At 38.9% G+C, this 16,299-nt stretch overlaps 1 protein-coding gene across 1 annotated transcript in view; it reads left to right on the forward strand.

Annotated features, from left to right (window-relative positions):
• LOC124711514 (midasin-like) overlaps positions 1–16,299 on the forward strand; it is a 155,758-nt gene that overhangs the window by 109,334 nt on the left and 30,125 nt on the right. The window contains exons 18-20 of the mRNA XM_047241629.1: positions 2,865–2,987; positions 3,173–3,367; positions 9,090–9,380. Of these exons, the coding sequence (XP_047097585.1) occupies positions 2,865–2,987; positions 3,173–3,367; positions 9,090–9,380 (609 nt within the window). The remainder of the gene's footprint in view (positions 1–2,864; positions 2,988–3,172; positions 3,368–9,089; positions 9,381–16,299) is intronic.

Below are 16,299 nucleotides of genomic sequence, written 5' to 3' on the forward strand. Positions count from 1 at the left end.
AGTGTTTCCCAAGCTTCCCCCCAAAATTACGCCATATCTAATAAAAGATTCAAATTAACTATAGTATGCTATTCTCCTTTTGTCCATATGAGTGGCACTGGCTGAAATATCCATTGCAAATGCAAGACTGTTTAATTTATTCGCTAGATATTCTATATATAAATTCCAACTCAAATTTCTGTCTAAGTTTATTCCTAAGAACCTGACTCAGTCACATTCTTCCATTTTCTGATTATTGTAAATAATACAGATTTCTTGAGTTTTTGACTGTTTGGCTTTAAAACTTGTCATGTGGGTTTTTGAAACATTTAGCCTTAAGCCATTTAGATTGAATCATGGTTCCAAGTTACTTAACATATTCATGACACTCTGTGGGATATTGTCGGAATTTTCATTTTCAATTAGGGCAGAAGTATCATCTGCAAACAAAGTTAGATGAGTATTTATATTGAGAGGAAAGTCATTTATGTAGAACACGAATAAAAATTGCCCAAGGATTGAGCCTTGAGGAACACCTTGTGACACAGTTTTCCACTCCTCGAAGTAATCTCCTTCATTTGATGTGATTGCTATCCCTTGTTTCTTCTCCATGAGATATGATTCAAACCATTTCAAAGCAATATCCCATATTCCATACCAGTTGAGTTTGAAAAGCAGCAGGGTGTGGTTTACAGAGTCGATTGCTTTTGTAAGATTACAGAATATTCCTGTAACTTTAGCTTTCCTGTCTAATGATGAAGTAACAGTATTATGAAAAGCAAAATTGCTACTCAACTCTCTCTCTCTCTCTCTCTCTCTCTCTCTCTCTCTCTCTCTCTCTCTCTCTCTCTTTCTCATGCAAACACAATTCACACACATGACTACAGTCTAAATATTGTACTGTGTATTTGTAAAGCAGCAATTTTTCCAAATACAACAATTTTTGATGTGACTAGGAGTATAGAAATGGTGTGATAATTTCCCGTGTCGTCCTTCAAACCTTTTTTAAACAATGGCTTTACTTCTTCATATTTCAAGAGATTGGGGAAGTAACCTTCCTCAAATGATTTGTTTATTATGAGAGAGAGAGGATGAGCTATTATGTTGTAAACTCTTTTAATTACTTTGGTGGTTATCCCATCCGAATGTGCAGAGTCTTTGTCTTTTAAGGAGAATATGACACTTTCAACAAGTTTTGTTGAGACTGTGTTGAATTTTTTAAGACTTTCACTGATATAGCCTTTCATCTCAAAACTATTTACTGTCTTCTCATAATTTGCTAATCTAAATCATATTTTGCAACATTTAAGAAGTGCTCTTTGAAGCACTCAGATATTTGAGCTGGATTTATGACAGATATTTCCTTAAGTTTGATTTTTGAAATGAAATGTCTTGTTTGTAATTTTTGACACCTAATTCAGACTTAACTAAAAATAGTTTTATAGTTCCTAACATGTTTTACAAAATCAGGATCTTTGTTGTACTTCAGCTGATTGTGTAGCTTCCTTTTACTCTCACTGGAAATTTTTATTTCTGGTGTGATCCATCTGATCGAACTTGACGTTTTATTGTAATATGACATTGATGGGAAAGTCTCATTAAATACGTGCAGAAAACTATTTGAGAATGTATTAAAGTTTTCATTTATTTAATCGCCATCCCCGAGAGAGCACTTTACTCAGTTTCTCATAGAATATTTCAGTATTCCATTGAAATAAGTTTTTCTTGCATTATGTTTATCAGTTTTTGGCAGTGAGACAAACGAGGGTGAGTGACTAGAAAGTTCTAAGTCTAGACAGAATTTATGTATATTATTAAAGTAGTAATTTGTTATAATGTTATCAGTGCATGTTGCTGAGTGAATATTTTCCTTGGTAAATTCTGAAAAATTCAATTTAAAACCAGACTTTTTCAGAAAGTCACTCAATGTTATTGATTCTTTTTGTCATTTGCAGTGTTTATATTAAAGTCAGCTGCTATTACAATGTTTTCTTCTTTTCTTTCTTTAGTTTATCTAGCAAACACTGGAATTTAGTGAGAAATTGTGTGGCGTATGCCCTTTCTGGAATTCTGTAAATTGAAATGATTAAAATGTTAAGGTCTTTAAGCTCTACACAACAGCTTTTGAATGTACAGTCTTCATTTAAACAATTAAAATCTGTTTTCACTTCATTGCTTACAGAAGATTCCAGGAGTATGCAGCAACCTCTGTGAGATTTTTTTCTCCCTGCAGTAGCTACTTGCAACATTGAAATTTTCAGTTTTATTTAAAATATTTAATGTATTAGAGGTAGGCCAATTTTCATTTAAACAAGTAATTTTTCTGTTTATACATTCTGAGAGAAGAATTTGTAAGTCATTGAGTGAGGTGGCACAATGTTTAGCACACTGGACTTGCATTCGGGAGGATGACTGTTCAATACCACGCCCGACTATCCTGATTTAGGTTTTCCGTGATTTCCCTATATTGCTTCAGACAAATGCTGGGATGGTTCCTTTGACAGGGCACCGCTGACTTCCTTCCCTAATCTGATGAGGCGCAAGACCTTGCTGTTTGGTCTCCCCCCTCCCCAATTTGTTAGTCATCAAGTTTGTAGCTTAGATTGGTCGAAGATTTGGAATTTAAGCCATTTATAGTCAAGTACATCAAATCAGAATTTTTGCTAGTTTTAATGGTATTAAGCACACATTAATACCCAAGATTATTACTAATAACTGTGGTTCCCTACATACAGGTTTGTCTGCATTTTGACATCTGTTGTGTGCTGTCTTCATTGTGCAGCTTAGGCCAGCAATGTGGAAAATGTATTTTCACTGTTACAGGTTCACTGGTTGTGTGTGTCAAGTGAGGTGTATATTGAGTGACCCATGGCTTTTCATTCCAGGATATTTCAGATTTGTTTGGAGCAGATTTGCCAGTAGATGGTGGAGGTGAAGGACAGTTTGCATGGCGTGATGGTCCCTTGCTTAGAGCTTTAAAGGATGGGGACTGGATACTCCTAGATGAGGTATGTCAGTTGTTCATTTTTCTTAAAATTTTGTGGAATTGAGTGTGTGTGTGTGTGTGTGTGTGTGTGTGTGTGTGTGTGTGTGTGTGTGTGTGTGTGTGTTTGTCAAAACATTGAACTGACAGTTGGTGGTGTTTCTGAATGTCCCAGTAACATTTTGACATGTAACTCATATTTCCTTTCAGTTGAATCTAGCATCTCAGTCTGTATTAGAAGGCCTCAATGCTGTATTTGATCATCGTGGAGAAGCATATATTCCAGAACTGGGATGTTCGTTCAAGTTACGGCATCAAACACGATTATTTGCCACACAGAACCCACAGCGCCAAGGTGGAGCTCGTAAAGGTTTACCACGATCTTTCCTTAATAGATTCACACAGGTGAGCGGCAGAGCTTACTCGTGCCTTTTCCTTCTATTCGTGTTTCTAAGACAATGTTTGTCTATTAGTTGTTCCATAGACCATACCCATATACACGAGGGCCATCCAGAAAGTACATTATATTTTCGCTTGCAGTAGTTGTGAACAGACTAGTGCAGCCATATTGTTGTATGAGCGTTTGTCTGCTCAGTTGGCATCTAGCCATACCAGCATGAGGTTTGTATTATTTCCTATTATTCCACAATGAAAGTTTTAAATTTGTGCTGCAATTGAAAATCCCGGGAGTTGTGAAATGTGGTCAGTAATAAGGTTTTTGTTGGCAAAAAACCATAAACTTACTGAAATTTATCGGCATGTGTGTGAAGTGCATGAAAACAAAGTAATCACAGAAGCTGAAGTGCGCCAATGGTGGATTACATTTAAAAGTGGATGAACTAATGTTCACAGTGAAGTCCAAGGTGGACGACCAAATATTGTAACTGATCAATTAGCTGCGAAAGTCAATGGGAAGGTTCCAGAAAACTCCTGATTCACAATGTAGGAGCTCTCGATCAGTTTTCCAATAATTTCACAAAGTTTGTTGCATCATATTGTTGCACAGAAGGTAGGTTATCAAAAATTGTACAAGAAGGATACCGAAAATCTTGACAGAAAACTACAAGAAACAGTGTATGATTGTATCATTAATATTTCCGGATTTGTACAGAACAGATGGTGCCTCATTTGTTGATTGAATCATAACTGGAGATGAGACTTCGGTCAAACGTGTGAACTGCAAGACCAAATTGCAGTCTGTGGAGTGGGGCACCCAAATTCCCCAAAAATCCAACAAAATACTGAAAAGTGTTATCTGCAAGAAAAATTATAGCTTCTGTTTTTCGGGACAGGAAAGGACATGCTTTTGCTGGACTTGCTTGCACATGGCACAACAATACGCTCTGTGAGTTATTGTCAACTTTGGAACACTTGAGCTTGAGCTCAAAACTTTTGTTCTTGCACACCAACAGTTGACCACATGTGGCAAACTGCACTCGAAAAGTATTTGGTGCTTTCAAGTGGGAGATGGCACCTAGTGACTACTGTCTTTTTCCAATGGTGAAGACTTGGCTTGCAATGCAGCACTTCCAAAACGATGCCGGACTGCGGGAGGGTGTGACTAACTGGTTGAAGTCTCAGACAGCAGAATTTTATGAAAATTAAGTTTCAGAGTTTGTTCACTGCTATGGTAAGTGCCTAAATTTGTGTGGAGACTGACTGTTTTGGAAAGTAATATTTAAGTGCCACTTTCAAACGAATAAAACATCAGTTATTACCTATACTTTTAAAAAAATTCCAAAATGTAATCTTCTTTCTGAGTAGCCCTCGTGTATCCAAAATAATGAAAAAAGTAATTGTATGCAATTTAAAAATTTTTCTGTAAAAATAACTAATGATTTCTATCCAAGAATTCCTCTATGGTATAAGAGTTGTTGTTAAGGACCAACATCTTTAATATAAGTTTGAAAACACTTCTGCTATCTATCACACAATTTTATTTCTGCGGGTAGGTTGTCAAAGAGTTGTACAGCTGCATATCTGAGTGTAACTATATTTAATTTCAAATATAGTCTTACTTTTAGTGGTTTAATTTGTCGTTAATTAACAGAATGGTTTGTGGAGTTCTGAGTAGTAAGGATGCAAGTTGTGTTTTATTGTTTTAAACAGTTTATTCAAGTGTTTTCTCAGCATAATTTATACTTTCCTCATAAGTTATGCTTTTTGAAAACAAAGATAGAATCTTCTCTTATGAATTGCCATTGCTGAACTGTGCTAGAATCAAGCTTGATTACCCTGTTGCTGAACGTGACAACACCATCAGTGAGCTGTGCCGTTGGGATTCCCTCTCCTCTCCACCTGCACATCTGATCAGCATAGCTGGAAACTGTCCCTCCAGAATATTCTGTGTTTATACATTCCCCTTGATCTGAAGCTCCACTTTTTTCATTCCCTTGCCCTTACTCTTTCCCTAAGGCTGGTCAACACACTACTGTTTGCACACATAATATTTCTGTAGACAAATCATAGTGTGTGGGCTGAAATTCTTTCCATTTGAGATCTTCCAAAAGTCAGACCATGCAGTTATAAGTTTGTGCAACCCCCCCCCCCCCCCCCAATATTGCATCCCACCCTTCCCCCCTGGTCTCTCTGTCTGTCTGTCTGTCTGTCTCTCTCTCTCTCTCTCTCTCTCTCTCTCTCTCTCTCTCTCTCTCTCTCTCTAAACTGAAATCAGGGCTGAGTGATGTAAGAGGAAGAACTACTACTTTTATGAAGTATAGGTTATTTACCAGTAATTCACTTAAATGCTTTACTGCTAGTCATAACCAGTTGTTAGTAACTTTACATGGCTGCTTCTGCCTCTTTACGTACAACATGGGTTATTCCACATCCTTGAAGGTTCTCAGTCTTCATAGGATTTACAGAATACTACCGAATGAAGAAGAAGAAGAAGAAGAAGAAGAAGAAGAAGAAACAAATCGGAATTTTGAAAGTAATCCATCTTGTGGCAATCAGGAGGGATAGTGAAGAAGAAAATAAATTACTTGAGGGCAATATATTAATAAGAGTTGCCAAAATAAATCAGTCACTTTGAAGAAAAGCAGCTTTTGTGAAAGAATAGTGTAGTAATCATTGTCCTAACATTTTATAACATGCATTGCATCTAAGACAACTTTTTTCACAGAACAAATGTAAAATATTGACTAAGCTCTATCCCTGTTATGAAACAATGGATGTGAATGGATACACCAGTGCAGTAATTATTGAATTTTCTCATTTGAGAGAGCTGAAGGGTGATCAGTGTTAATTGTTAAAAACCATTCAACAGCTAAGAAAGCATAAAATATTTTTTTGATTTAAGACAATCTGTTTCAGCAGACTATACTGTCATCTTCAGGTCTTAAAATATTTTTGTTTAAGACATGTTCATTTTATGCTAACATTGCAGACAATATTTCAAGTGGATAAAAATAGCACATTATAAAAGGTTTATCATCACTAAAAAAAAAAATAAAATAAAATAAAATAAAATAAAATAAAGCACCTTGTGCTACAGGCTATGTCCATATACAATTTGTTCAGCAATGTTGTTCTGTTGTTGATGATAAATTTTGTTTTTATCCACTTGACATCTTGTGTGTGATATCAGTGTAAAATGAACATATTTTACAACAAAAAGATTTTAGGGCCTCAAGATAACAGCATAGTTGAAACTTGTTGTCTTAAATAAAAAAATAAAAAATACACTCCTGGAAATTGAAATAAGAACACCGTGAATTCATTGTCCCAGGAAGGGGAAACTTTATTGACACATTCCTGGGGTCAGATACATCACATGATCACACTGACAGAACCACAGGCCCATAGACACAGGCAACAGAGCATGCACAATGTCGGCACTAGCACAGTGTATATCCACCTTTCGCAGCAATGCAGGCTGCTATTCTCCCATGGAGACGATCGTAGAGATGCTGGATGTAGTCCTGTGGAACGGCTTGCCATGCCATTTCCACCTGGCGCCTCAGTTGGACCAGCGTTCGTGCTGGACGTGCAGACCGCGTGAGACGACGCTTCATCCAGTCCCAAACATGCTCAATGGGGGACAGATCCGGAGATCTTGCTGGCCAGGGTAGTTGACTTACACCTTCTAGAGCACATTGGGTGGCACGGAATACATGCGGACGTGCATTGTCCTGTTGGAACAGCAAGTTCCCTTGCCGGTCTAGGAATGGTAGAACGATGGGTTCGATGACGGTTTGGATGTACCGTGCACTATTCAGTGTCCCCTCGACGATCACCAGTGGTGTACGCCCAGTGTAGGAGATCGCTCCCCACACCATGATGCCGGGTGTTGGCCCTGTGTGCCTGGGTCGTATGCAGTCCTGATTGTGGCGCTCACCTGCACGGCGCCAAACACGCATACGACCATCATTGGCACCAAGGCAGAAGCGTCTCTCATCGCTGAAGACGACACGTCTCCATTCGTCCCTCCATTCACGCCTGTCGCGACACCACTGGAGGCGGGCTGCACGATGTTGGGGCGTGAGCGGAAGACGGCCTAACGGTGTGCGGGACCGCAGCCCAGCTTCATGGAGACGGTTGCGAATGGTCCTCGCCGATATCCCAGGAGCAACAGTGTCCCTAATTTGCTGGGAAGTGGCGGTGCGGTCCCCTACGGCACTGCGTAGGATCCTACGGTCTTGGCGTGCATCCGTGCGTCGCTGCGGTCCGGTCCCAGGTCGACGGGCACGTGCACCTTCCGCCGACCACTGGCGACAACATCGATGTACTGTGGAGACCTCACGCCCCACGTGTTGAGCAATTCGGCGGTACATCCACCCGGCCTCCCGCATGCCCACTATACGCCCTCGCTCAAAGTCCGTCAACTGCACATACGGTTCACGTCCACGCTGTCGCGGCATGCTACCAGTGTTAAAGACTGCGATGGAGCTCCGTATGCCACGGCAAACTGGCTGACACTGACGGCGGCGGTGCACAAATGCTGCGCAGCTAGCGCCATTCGACGGCCAACGACGCGGTTCCTGGTGTGTCCGCTGTGCCGTGCGTGTGATCATTGCTTGTACAGCCCTCTCGCAGTGTCCCGAGCAAGTATGGTGGGTCTGACACACTGGTATCAATGTGTTCTTTTTTCCATTTCCAGGAGTGTATTTTGTGCTATCTTAGCTGTTGAATGGTTTGTAGTAATCATACAAGGTGAGCACAAAGTCTTGCCTGATTATAAAAATTTGACAGTATAACCATTTGACATAAAAAGTTACATTTGATGCAGTTACACAGGTTAGTGTTACTAGTTGTTGTGGCCAATAGATGGCACTAGTGCTCCACAACACCGACACGGTCTGTTAGTCACAGTAGTTGCTGGCGAAATGACGTCAAAGCAGAAGAAAGCACATTGTGTGCTTTGGTTTCACGAAATGAAATTGCCCGTCAAAGTTCAGCGTAAATTTCAGGCTTCTTATGGTCGCAGCCCTCCTGACGTTAAATCAGTAAAGCGATGGTATGCAATGTTTAATGAAACAGGCATCATTTAAGATCGTCCTCGAAGTGGCAGGCCTCGTGTGAGTGATGCAACTGTTGATCGTGTTCGGCAATCGTTTCAACGGAGTGCGTCTAAATCAACTCGTCAAGCATCACGTGAACTTCAGATACCGCAAGCAAGTGTGGTGAAGATTCTTCATGAAAGGCTTAGGTTGCATGCTTACAAAGTGCAAATCGTGCAGGCCTTGCAACCGAATGATTTGCTGATACTTGCTGAATTTGCAACTGAGATTCTCAACACGATTGATGGCGCTAACGATTACTTAAATCGCATATGTTTTATCGATGAATCCACCTTTCGTGTCAGTGGAATGGTAAATAGGCAAACTGTCCGTATATGGGGTTCGGAGCCTCCACATGCTACTGTGCAGTTACAGCGAGAAAGTGAATGTTTGGTGTGGCCTTATGCATAACAAGGTTTTTGGACCATTTTTCTTTGTGGAAAAATCCACTACTGCTATCATTAACGTAGACGTTTTGCAACAGTTCATTTCACCACAGTTAGAAGAATATCAACCATGGATAACTTTACAGTAAGGTGGAGCACACCCCCACTGGATTGATGTATTAGATCATATAGCAGCCCTTCAACCATTAATAGTAAATTTAATGAGTTTTTATTTTTCAGGTCTACATCTCAGCTTTGACAACGGATGATCTTGAAGCTGTGTTGAGTGCAAAATACCCCAAGTTAGAGCAGAACCTTATCCGTCAGATGGTACAGTTCAATGAGAAAATTCGCTATGAGACCACAGTATTAGGTCTGTGGGGTCAGCGAGGTGGTCCTTGGGAGCTGAACTTGAGAGATCTTTCACGATGGGCTAATGCTATAGTTGCTGGTGAAGCATTTGACAATCCAGGGCTGTATCTACCACTCATTTATGCATCTAGAATGCGCACACAGCATGACAGAAAACAGGTAACAATAAAACTTCTGATGGAATTGAATGTATCTAATGCTTGTATTGCAGTTTAATTTGTAGAGATGTCTTTGGAAGTAGAACAAAGAAATTTATAAAGCCTTGGTATTCTAGTTAATCCAAACAAAAACGGCAAACAATACAGATAGCCTATGTTAAAAAATGTATGAATGAAACTATTTCACTGATAAAGTTGATAAATGACTGGCATTATTCTGTTATGTGTACAGACATAAAAATATGAATATTACGTTGACGCCATCCATTACACTAAACTGAGAAGTTTTCACTCTTCCCTTGTATCACTACTAAATCTTTATATACTAACACCTACACTTCCTAAACAATTCCATTTTCAGTCTTTACTTAATTGTGAATACAGTATCACTCATTGCACTAATCAATTGCATTTATTTAACTTTGCTGCTCTTTTTGATTGGTAAGTTTACAGTAAAAGAGGAATAGAGTGGTGCTAATTGAGATGGGGCTCTTATTTTACAAAATTTGAACTATGAAAAATTGAAGATATTAAGCCAGGCTGGTATTTAAACCTGGCATCCCTGTTTATTGCAGGCAGTTACTATAGCTATTTAGACCATCTCAGCATGCCTTCAGAAATGACAGAAACCTTCATAGTTCCTATTATTTCCAGACTCTAAAATCTGAGATTGTCCTTCAGGGTATGTGAGAAATGCACAGCTAAGAGAAGGAGTTTTCTAGAGGCATCGAATTTGCCTCAGGCCCAGGGATGTTTTTATATGTGGAACCACTGTAAGCAAAGACATAAATTAAATCAGTCTACTTATGTTGTTTCTGTGATGTCATTCATCTGTTGTGATATTTGTAAGATAAGGATTTGTACCTGATTTTCCTGCTCACTACAAGTAGCCTCCTACATCAATTAGGCTACCTGAGCATGGATGCAGGAGTGTCTGAGATTTTCAGTGTCACTGCTGGTGGGTTTCACCCAAGTACATACAAATGATATTGATCTCTACACTTCCATAGGAAAGGCATCAGATTTGGAGAACAGATTTATGGAAAAATGGCAGAGGTAGTGTTGATGAAAGTGTTAATGACAAGTGGATAAAAATGAGGGAAGGACTCATGGACTCTGCCAAAGAAGTACTAGGAATTAGAGTATCCCAAAGCACCAGGAAAGAATGGATAACAGAAAACATGTTGAAAAAGATGGAAGAGCGCAGAAAGTGGAAAATGGTAGAAACTTAGAAACTGAAGAAGGCAAAAAGAGGTACAGGAAACTGAATAATGAATTAAGAAGAGAAACTGAAGAAGCAAGAGAAAAATGGATGAAACAGAAATGCGACGAAATAGAGAAAATGGGGAGAGAGGGAAAGTATGAAATGATGTATAGACTGGCTAGTGAGATAGTTTTTGAATGTAAAAGAAAGAGGAATAACATGGGAATAGAAAGAGCGGATGGTACTCTAGCAGAAGAACCACAGGAGGTTTTGAACAGATGGCAAGAATATATTGAATGCCTGCATAAGGGGGATGAAATGCAAAGCGAAATTAAGGTTGAAGAGGAGCAATATGTGCCGGAAGATGGAAAGGGATTTACCATCTTGGAAGCAGAAGTAGAAAAGGCGCTGAAGGAGATGAAGAATAGAAAGGCATGTGGAATAGATGATTTGCCAGCAGAACTGTTGAAGAGTTTGGGAAACAAGGCAAGAAAAGAAATAGTCTACCTCTGTAATGAGATATATGACAAAGGGGAATGGCCTGAGGACTTCGCTGCAACAGTTATGATACCAATAGAGAAAAAGAGAAATACTAAAAAATGTGAAGAGCACCGGACCATCAGTCTAATTTCTCATGCAGCTAAAGTCTTGCTGAGAGTGCTGAATAGAAGGTTATATGGCAAGCTGGATAGAGGGATTGCAGAGAAGCAGTTCGGATTTAGAAGAGGAAAAGGAACAAGAGATGCTATTGGCCTGCTAAGAACTGTAGGGGAAAGATATATGGAAAAGGGTAGAGAAATCTTTCCTGTTTATATAGGTTTAGAAAAGGCTTTTGACAGAGTTCAGTGGAACAAGCTGATGGATATCTTGAAGAGGAAAGGAGTAGATTGGAAAGAGAGACGACTGATACAGAATCTATATTTACACCAGAAAGTAAGGATGAGGATTGGAAATGAAATGTCAGAAGGAAGTAGCATTGGACGAGGTGTTAGACAAGGTTGTTGCCTTTCCCCACTGTTGTTTAACGTATACCTTGAAGAGATTATTGTGAAAAATTTAGATGGGAAAAGAGGAATATGTATTGGTGGAAAGAGAATAGAATGTATAAGATTTGCTGATGACCTGGTATTAGTGGCAGAAAGTGAGGGGACAGTGAATAACATGCTCAAAGTTCTGAATGAAGCTTGTGTGGAATATGGGATGCAAATAAACAGAACAAAAACAAAGAGTATGGTCATCAGTACAAGACGCAGACTATCCAATATTAAAATAGGACAATCTACCATTAGCCTAGTAAGTGCATTTAAATATCTGGGAAGCACAATAACTGAAGACTTAAGATGTCACCAGGAGGTGAAAATTCGAATTGCCATAGTGAAGGAGGCATTCAACAGAAAGAGGAGACTCTTATGTGGCAAATTAGATAAAGGACTAAGGAAAAGGCTTTACAAATGTTTTGTTTATATTGTGGCACTATATGGGGCAGAAACATGGACGCTGAGACGAGAGGATGAAAAAATGTTAGAAGCATTTGAGGTGTGGATGTGGAGGAGAATGGAAAGAGTGAGTAATGAAAGAGTATTGGAAAGGGTTGGTGAGAGAAGATGTCTGCTGAAGGTTGTAAGAGAAAGGAAAAAGAACTGGTTGCGACATTCATTGAGAAGGGAGTGCTTGCTAGTAGTTGCTTTGGAAGGATTGGTTTGTGGGAGAAGACTGAGAGGAAGAAGGAGATACAAGGTGATAGACGACATAAAGGGAAGAGGAAATTATGCAGACCTGAAGAGGGTGGCAGAAGATCGGATAGCCTGGAGAACTACCATGTGAAAACCTGCCTTTAGGCAGAACACTGATGATGATGACTTCCATTGGTATTAGCATCTCTATATCATCTTTTAATTAATTCTGAGAAGGGTGAATGCCACACTGTGACCAGACAAAAGCTTAACAATCCAGTTGTTGAACATGTCCTCAGCCTTGTGGGTCAATCCATACCAAGTGGTCCAAGAAAACAATAATTGTTTGCTTGACCATCTCAGAAAAATTATATATTTTATGGGCAAATTCCCCAATGTTTAGTAGTCACAAAATATATACTTTAAAAAAAATTATTGTTTATTATTTTGAAATGGCAGCCATTTTTGTTCCAGGCCACATTTGTTCCAGGCCACGTGTTTTTCGTACTTGCAAGCATCTACATTTTTTTACAGTTATTCAGTAGTGGATTATCCTAAGCCTTTGAGATAAAATGCATTCAATTCAACACTCTGGGCCACAAATTAACATCATTATCACTTATCTGAATGTATTCTTTAATATATTTTAATAGTTTAAAGTTATCAGCCACAAATTAAAAAAAAAATCAATTTTTGGACACTAGTTTTCCAAAGGAAGATTAATTTCTCAGTTTTAAATTACACTTTAAAAAATACACTATTTTAAAAAATGGGTTTTTTAAAATTTTTCCATTTTGTGTCCTGCAATATCTTTGTTGGGGGACCAGATAAAAATTTGAAAATTTCACAGATAATAGACCTTTATAACATCAAACTTCAGTATAAGTTTCAACTCTGAGATTGAATTGAAAGTTATGGAGAAAAATTACAAATGAGTCAAAAATACATTTTTTAACATCTGTGATATCTAGGCTTATGGAATAAAATATATCAGTTACAGTATATAATTTAATCATATCTATGATTACTTACTTTTTTATTGAAAATAATCTACTCTTATTACATTATATTGTTCTCTTGTTATTTGTTTTTAGTACATCGCTCATAGACCATTTGAGAAATTTGTTCACTCAGTTTGGGTATTAGATTATAAGTTTGCCCAGACACAGTTGTAAATTCCATGGGAGACAACTTCCTTAGTACATTTTTAAGTGGCATCCAAACCTGATCCTCCTCAATTTTTTTAAAAGATGTAGGGTGATAAAATACAACATGTACATCTTGGTTTTGACAGTCAATATTATCAACTTTGCCAACCCACCACTGTTCATTGTAAACAAAAGCCACTATGTCTTCATTTTGAAGAACCAGTTGTACAAGTTTTCCACACTGATGAAGTTCACTATCAGGCCAAGTTGGTGTGATCTTACACTTCAGTAAGTTGTGTGAATGGGGTACAAAACAATGTAAAGATTGAGTACCTTTAATCTTCTGACAGGTGTTGTACCTTTCCTTCAAGACACTGTCACAGACTTCTTGTATTTCCTCACATTGTACAAAACATAGGTAATTCCTTTGATATGTTTTTTGCAGAATTCAAACATTTCTTGGGGTGATATGATATGATTGTCATCGGTCCACTGCAGACTTGCTTTTGTGACGGCTCACTTTGGTGTACTTCTGACACCATGACAAGCTTTCTTCCCATGGCATGAAGTGACAAAGTGCCATTCTACATCAAACCCAAAATCTTTTTTATGGAAGGAGATGTTAATAAATTTTTTTTTGTTTTTATATTGACTTGCTGCCCCATTTGAAAAGTAAATCAGTTTTTTATGGAAGGGTGGTGCTGTTCAATGAAGTTTATTAATTTTAGTTGAAAAATGTGTACTGCTGTAGTGTTGTGTTCAAGGTAGTCACTTACGGCACAAATGCTGTACTCATTAGTTTATCTTTAAATAGAATACAAATGGATGAACTGTGGCCTGTTTGTTTACCCAGAGGTACCTTTGTGCCTCATCTTGAACAACAAAGAAATAATTTTCTGAAAAGTCAGCAAGAACCAAGCATTCATCAGCTGCCAAGGTTTGCTTTTTGTCTTTCAAAAATTTACTTTGAGCTTTTGCAATAAAATGATGCATTTTCAGATTTTCAAGGTTAGCCACCAACACTTCAAAGAACTCTTATGACTGTGACCATTTCAGTTCTGTCATGTGTCACCCACTGTTTGTACGAGGGCCGTTCAGAAAGTAACCTCTGGTTGATTTAAAAAAAATACACCAAGTTAAATAAAAATATTTTAATATATACATCTTACAACTACATCTTTGCACTATTTTTCTACATAGTCTCCATAGCGATTGAGGCACTTATCATATCTCTTCACAAGCTTTGAAATTCCTTCTGCATAAAAATCACCCGCTTGTGCCTGGAGCCAGCCTGTGACCGCATCTTTGAGCTCTTCGTCATCATCAAACCGCTGTGACTTGAGCCATTTCTTCAAATGCATGAAGAGGTGATAATCACTTGGTGCCAGGTCTGGGCTGTAAGGTGGATGGTTGATAACGTCCCACTTGAAGGACTCAAGAAGGGCCGTTGTTCCGCGAGCAGAGTGAGGACGGGCGTTATCGTGCAAAAAAACGATACCGGAAGTCAGCATACCACGGCGTTTGTTCTGTATAGCCCGTCGTAACTTTTTTATTGTTTCACAGTACACGTCTTGATTAATGGTCGTACCACGTTCCATAAATTCAACCAACAACACCCATTTGGCATCCCAAAACACCGTTGCCATCAGTTTTCTGGCAGAAAAATCTTGCGAGGCTTTTCTTGGTTTGGTAGGCGAATTTGAATGTGCCCACATCTTTGATTGTTCTTTTGTCTCAGGGTTCACGTACTTAATCCAGGTTTCATCACCGGTCACGATTCTGTTTAACAATGGTTCTCCTTCGTCCTCATAACGTGACAGAAAGTCTAATGCAGAGGCCATTCTTTGAGTTTTGTGGTGGTCGGTAAGAATTTTGGGCACCCATCGTGCACAGAACTTACGGTAACCCAATCTTGCTGTCACTATCTCGTACAAGAGAGTCTTAGAAATCTGTGGAAAACCAGTAGACAACTCCGACATTGAGAAACGTCGATTTTCACGAACTTTTGCATCAACTGTCTGAACGAGTTCGTCAGTCACCAATGATGGTCTACCACTCCTCTCTTCATCATGAACGTTTTCTCGTCCACTTTTAAATAAACGTACCCATTCACGGACAACTCACGATGAATAGCTGCTGCAGAATATCCTTTGGCTGTAAAAAACCTTATGACAGCACGCACTTCACATTTGGCGGGGTTTTCTATTGCAGCACACATTTCAAACTGCCACAAAAACTAAACTAGCACAGGTACGACGTTCACTCGACCACGGCTTGATGCCGACTGACCTGTTGAGTGCGTGAACGCACAGATGGCGTCGCTACTCCCCCCACAACCCGCACTGTGACCAATCGGAGGTTACTTTCTGAACCGCCCTCGTATTTTATATTGTCAGGCATCAAATCGTCTTCTTCAGATTCTTCAAACATGTCAAGTAAGGCTTGTTTGCCTGGACAATCTTCGTATAATCCTTTGATCATACAATTGTAACTGTCAATATTGCATACCATAACTTCCAACAGGTCTTTATAGTCAACTCTAAGATTGGCCCCATCTATCATCAACTTTACGTTCTGATGATCAAACAAACGCAAACATTATGGGTGCCAGATGCCCCTGCAACAATGCACCATCTTGGTCTCAACTCTCAAAACTTTTATCTTCTAATTTTGATGTCAGGATTTTCTTTTTTAAATTCAGTGAATAGTTCAAGTTACACAATATTAACCTTTTTTATCTTTGAATTTTAGAACCATTTTCTTTCACAGAAACACAGTCTTTTTTGCCAGACATCAGATGGCTGTTATTGTCATCATCATAATACTTAATAACTTTATTGATTGTGTTTTCATCTACCAAATTAGATGCACTTTTCTTTTGTAATGCTGGTAAAA

The sequence above is a fragment of the Schistocerca piceifrons genome, chromosome 8 (assembly GCF_021461385.2).
Source record: "Schistocerca piceifrons isolate TAMUIC-IGC-003096 chromosome 8, iqSchPice1.1, whole genome shotgun sequence".
Lineage (NCBI taxonomy): Eukaryota > Metazoa > Arthropoda > Insecta > Orthoptera > Acrididae > Schistocerca > Schistocerca piceifrons.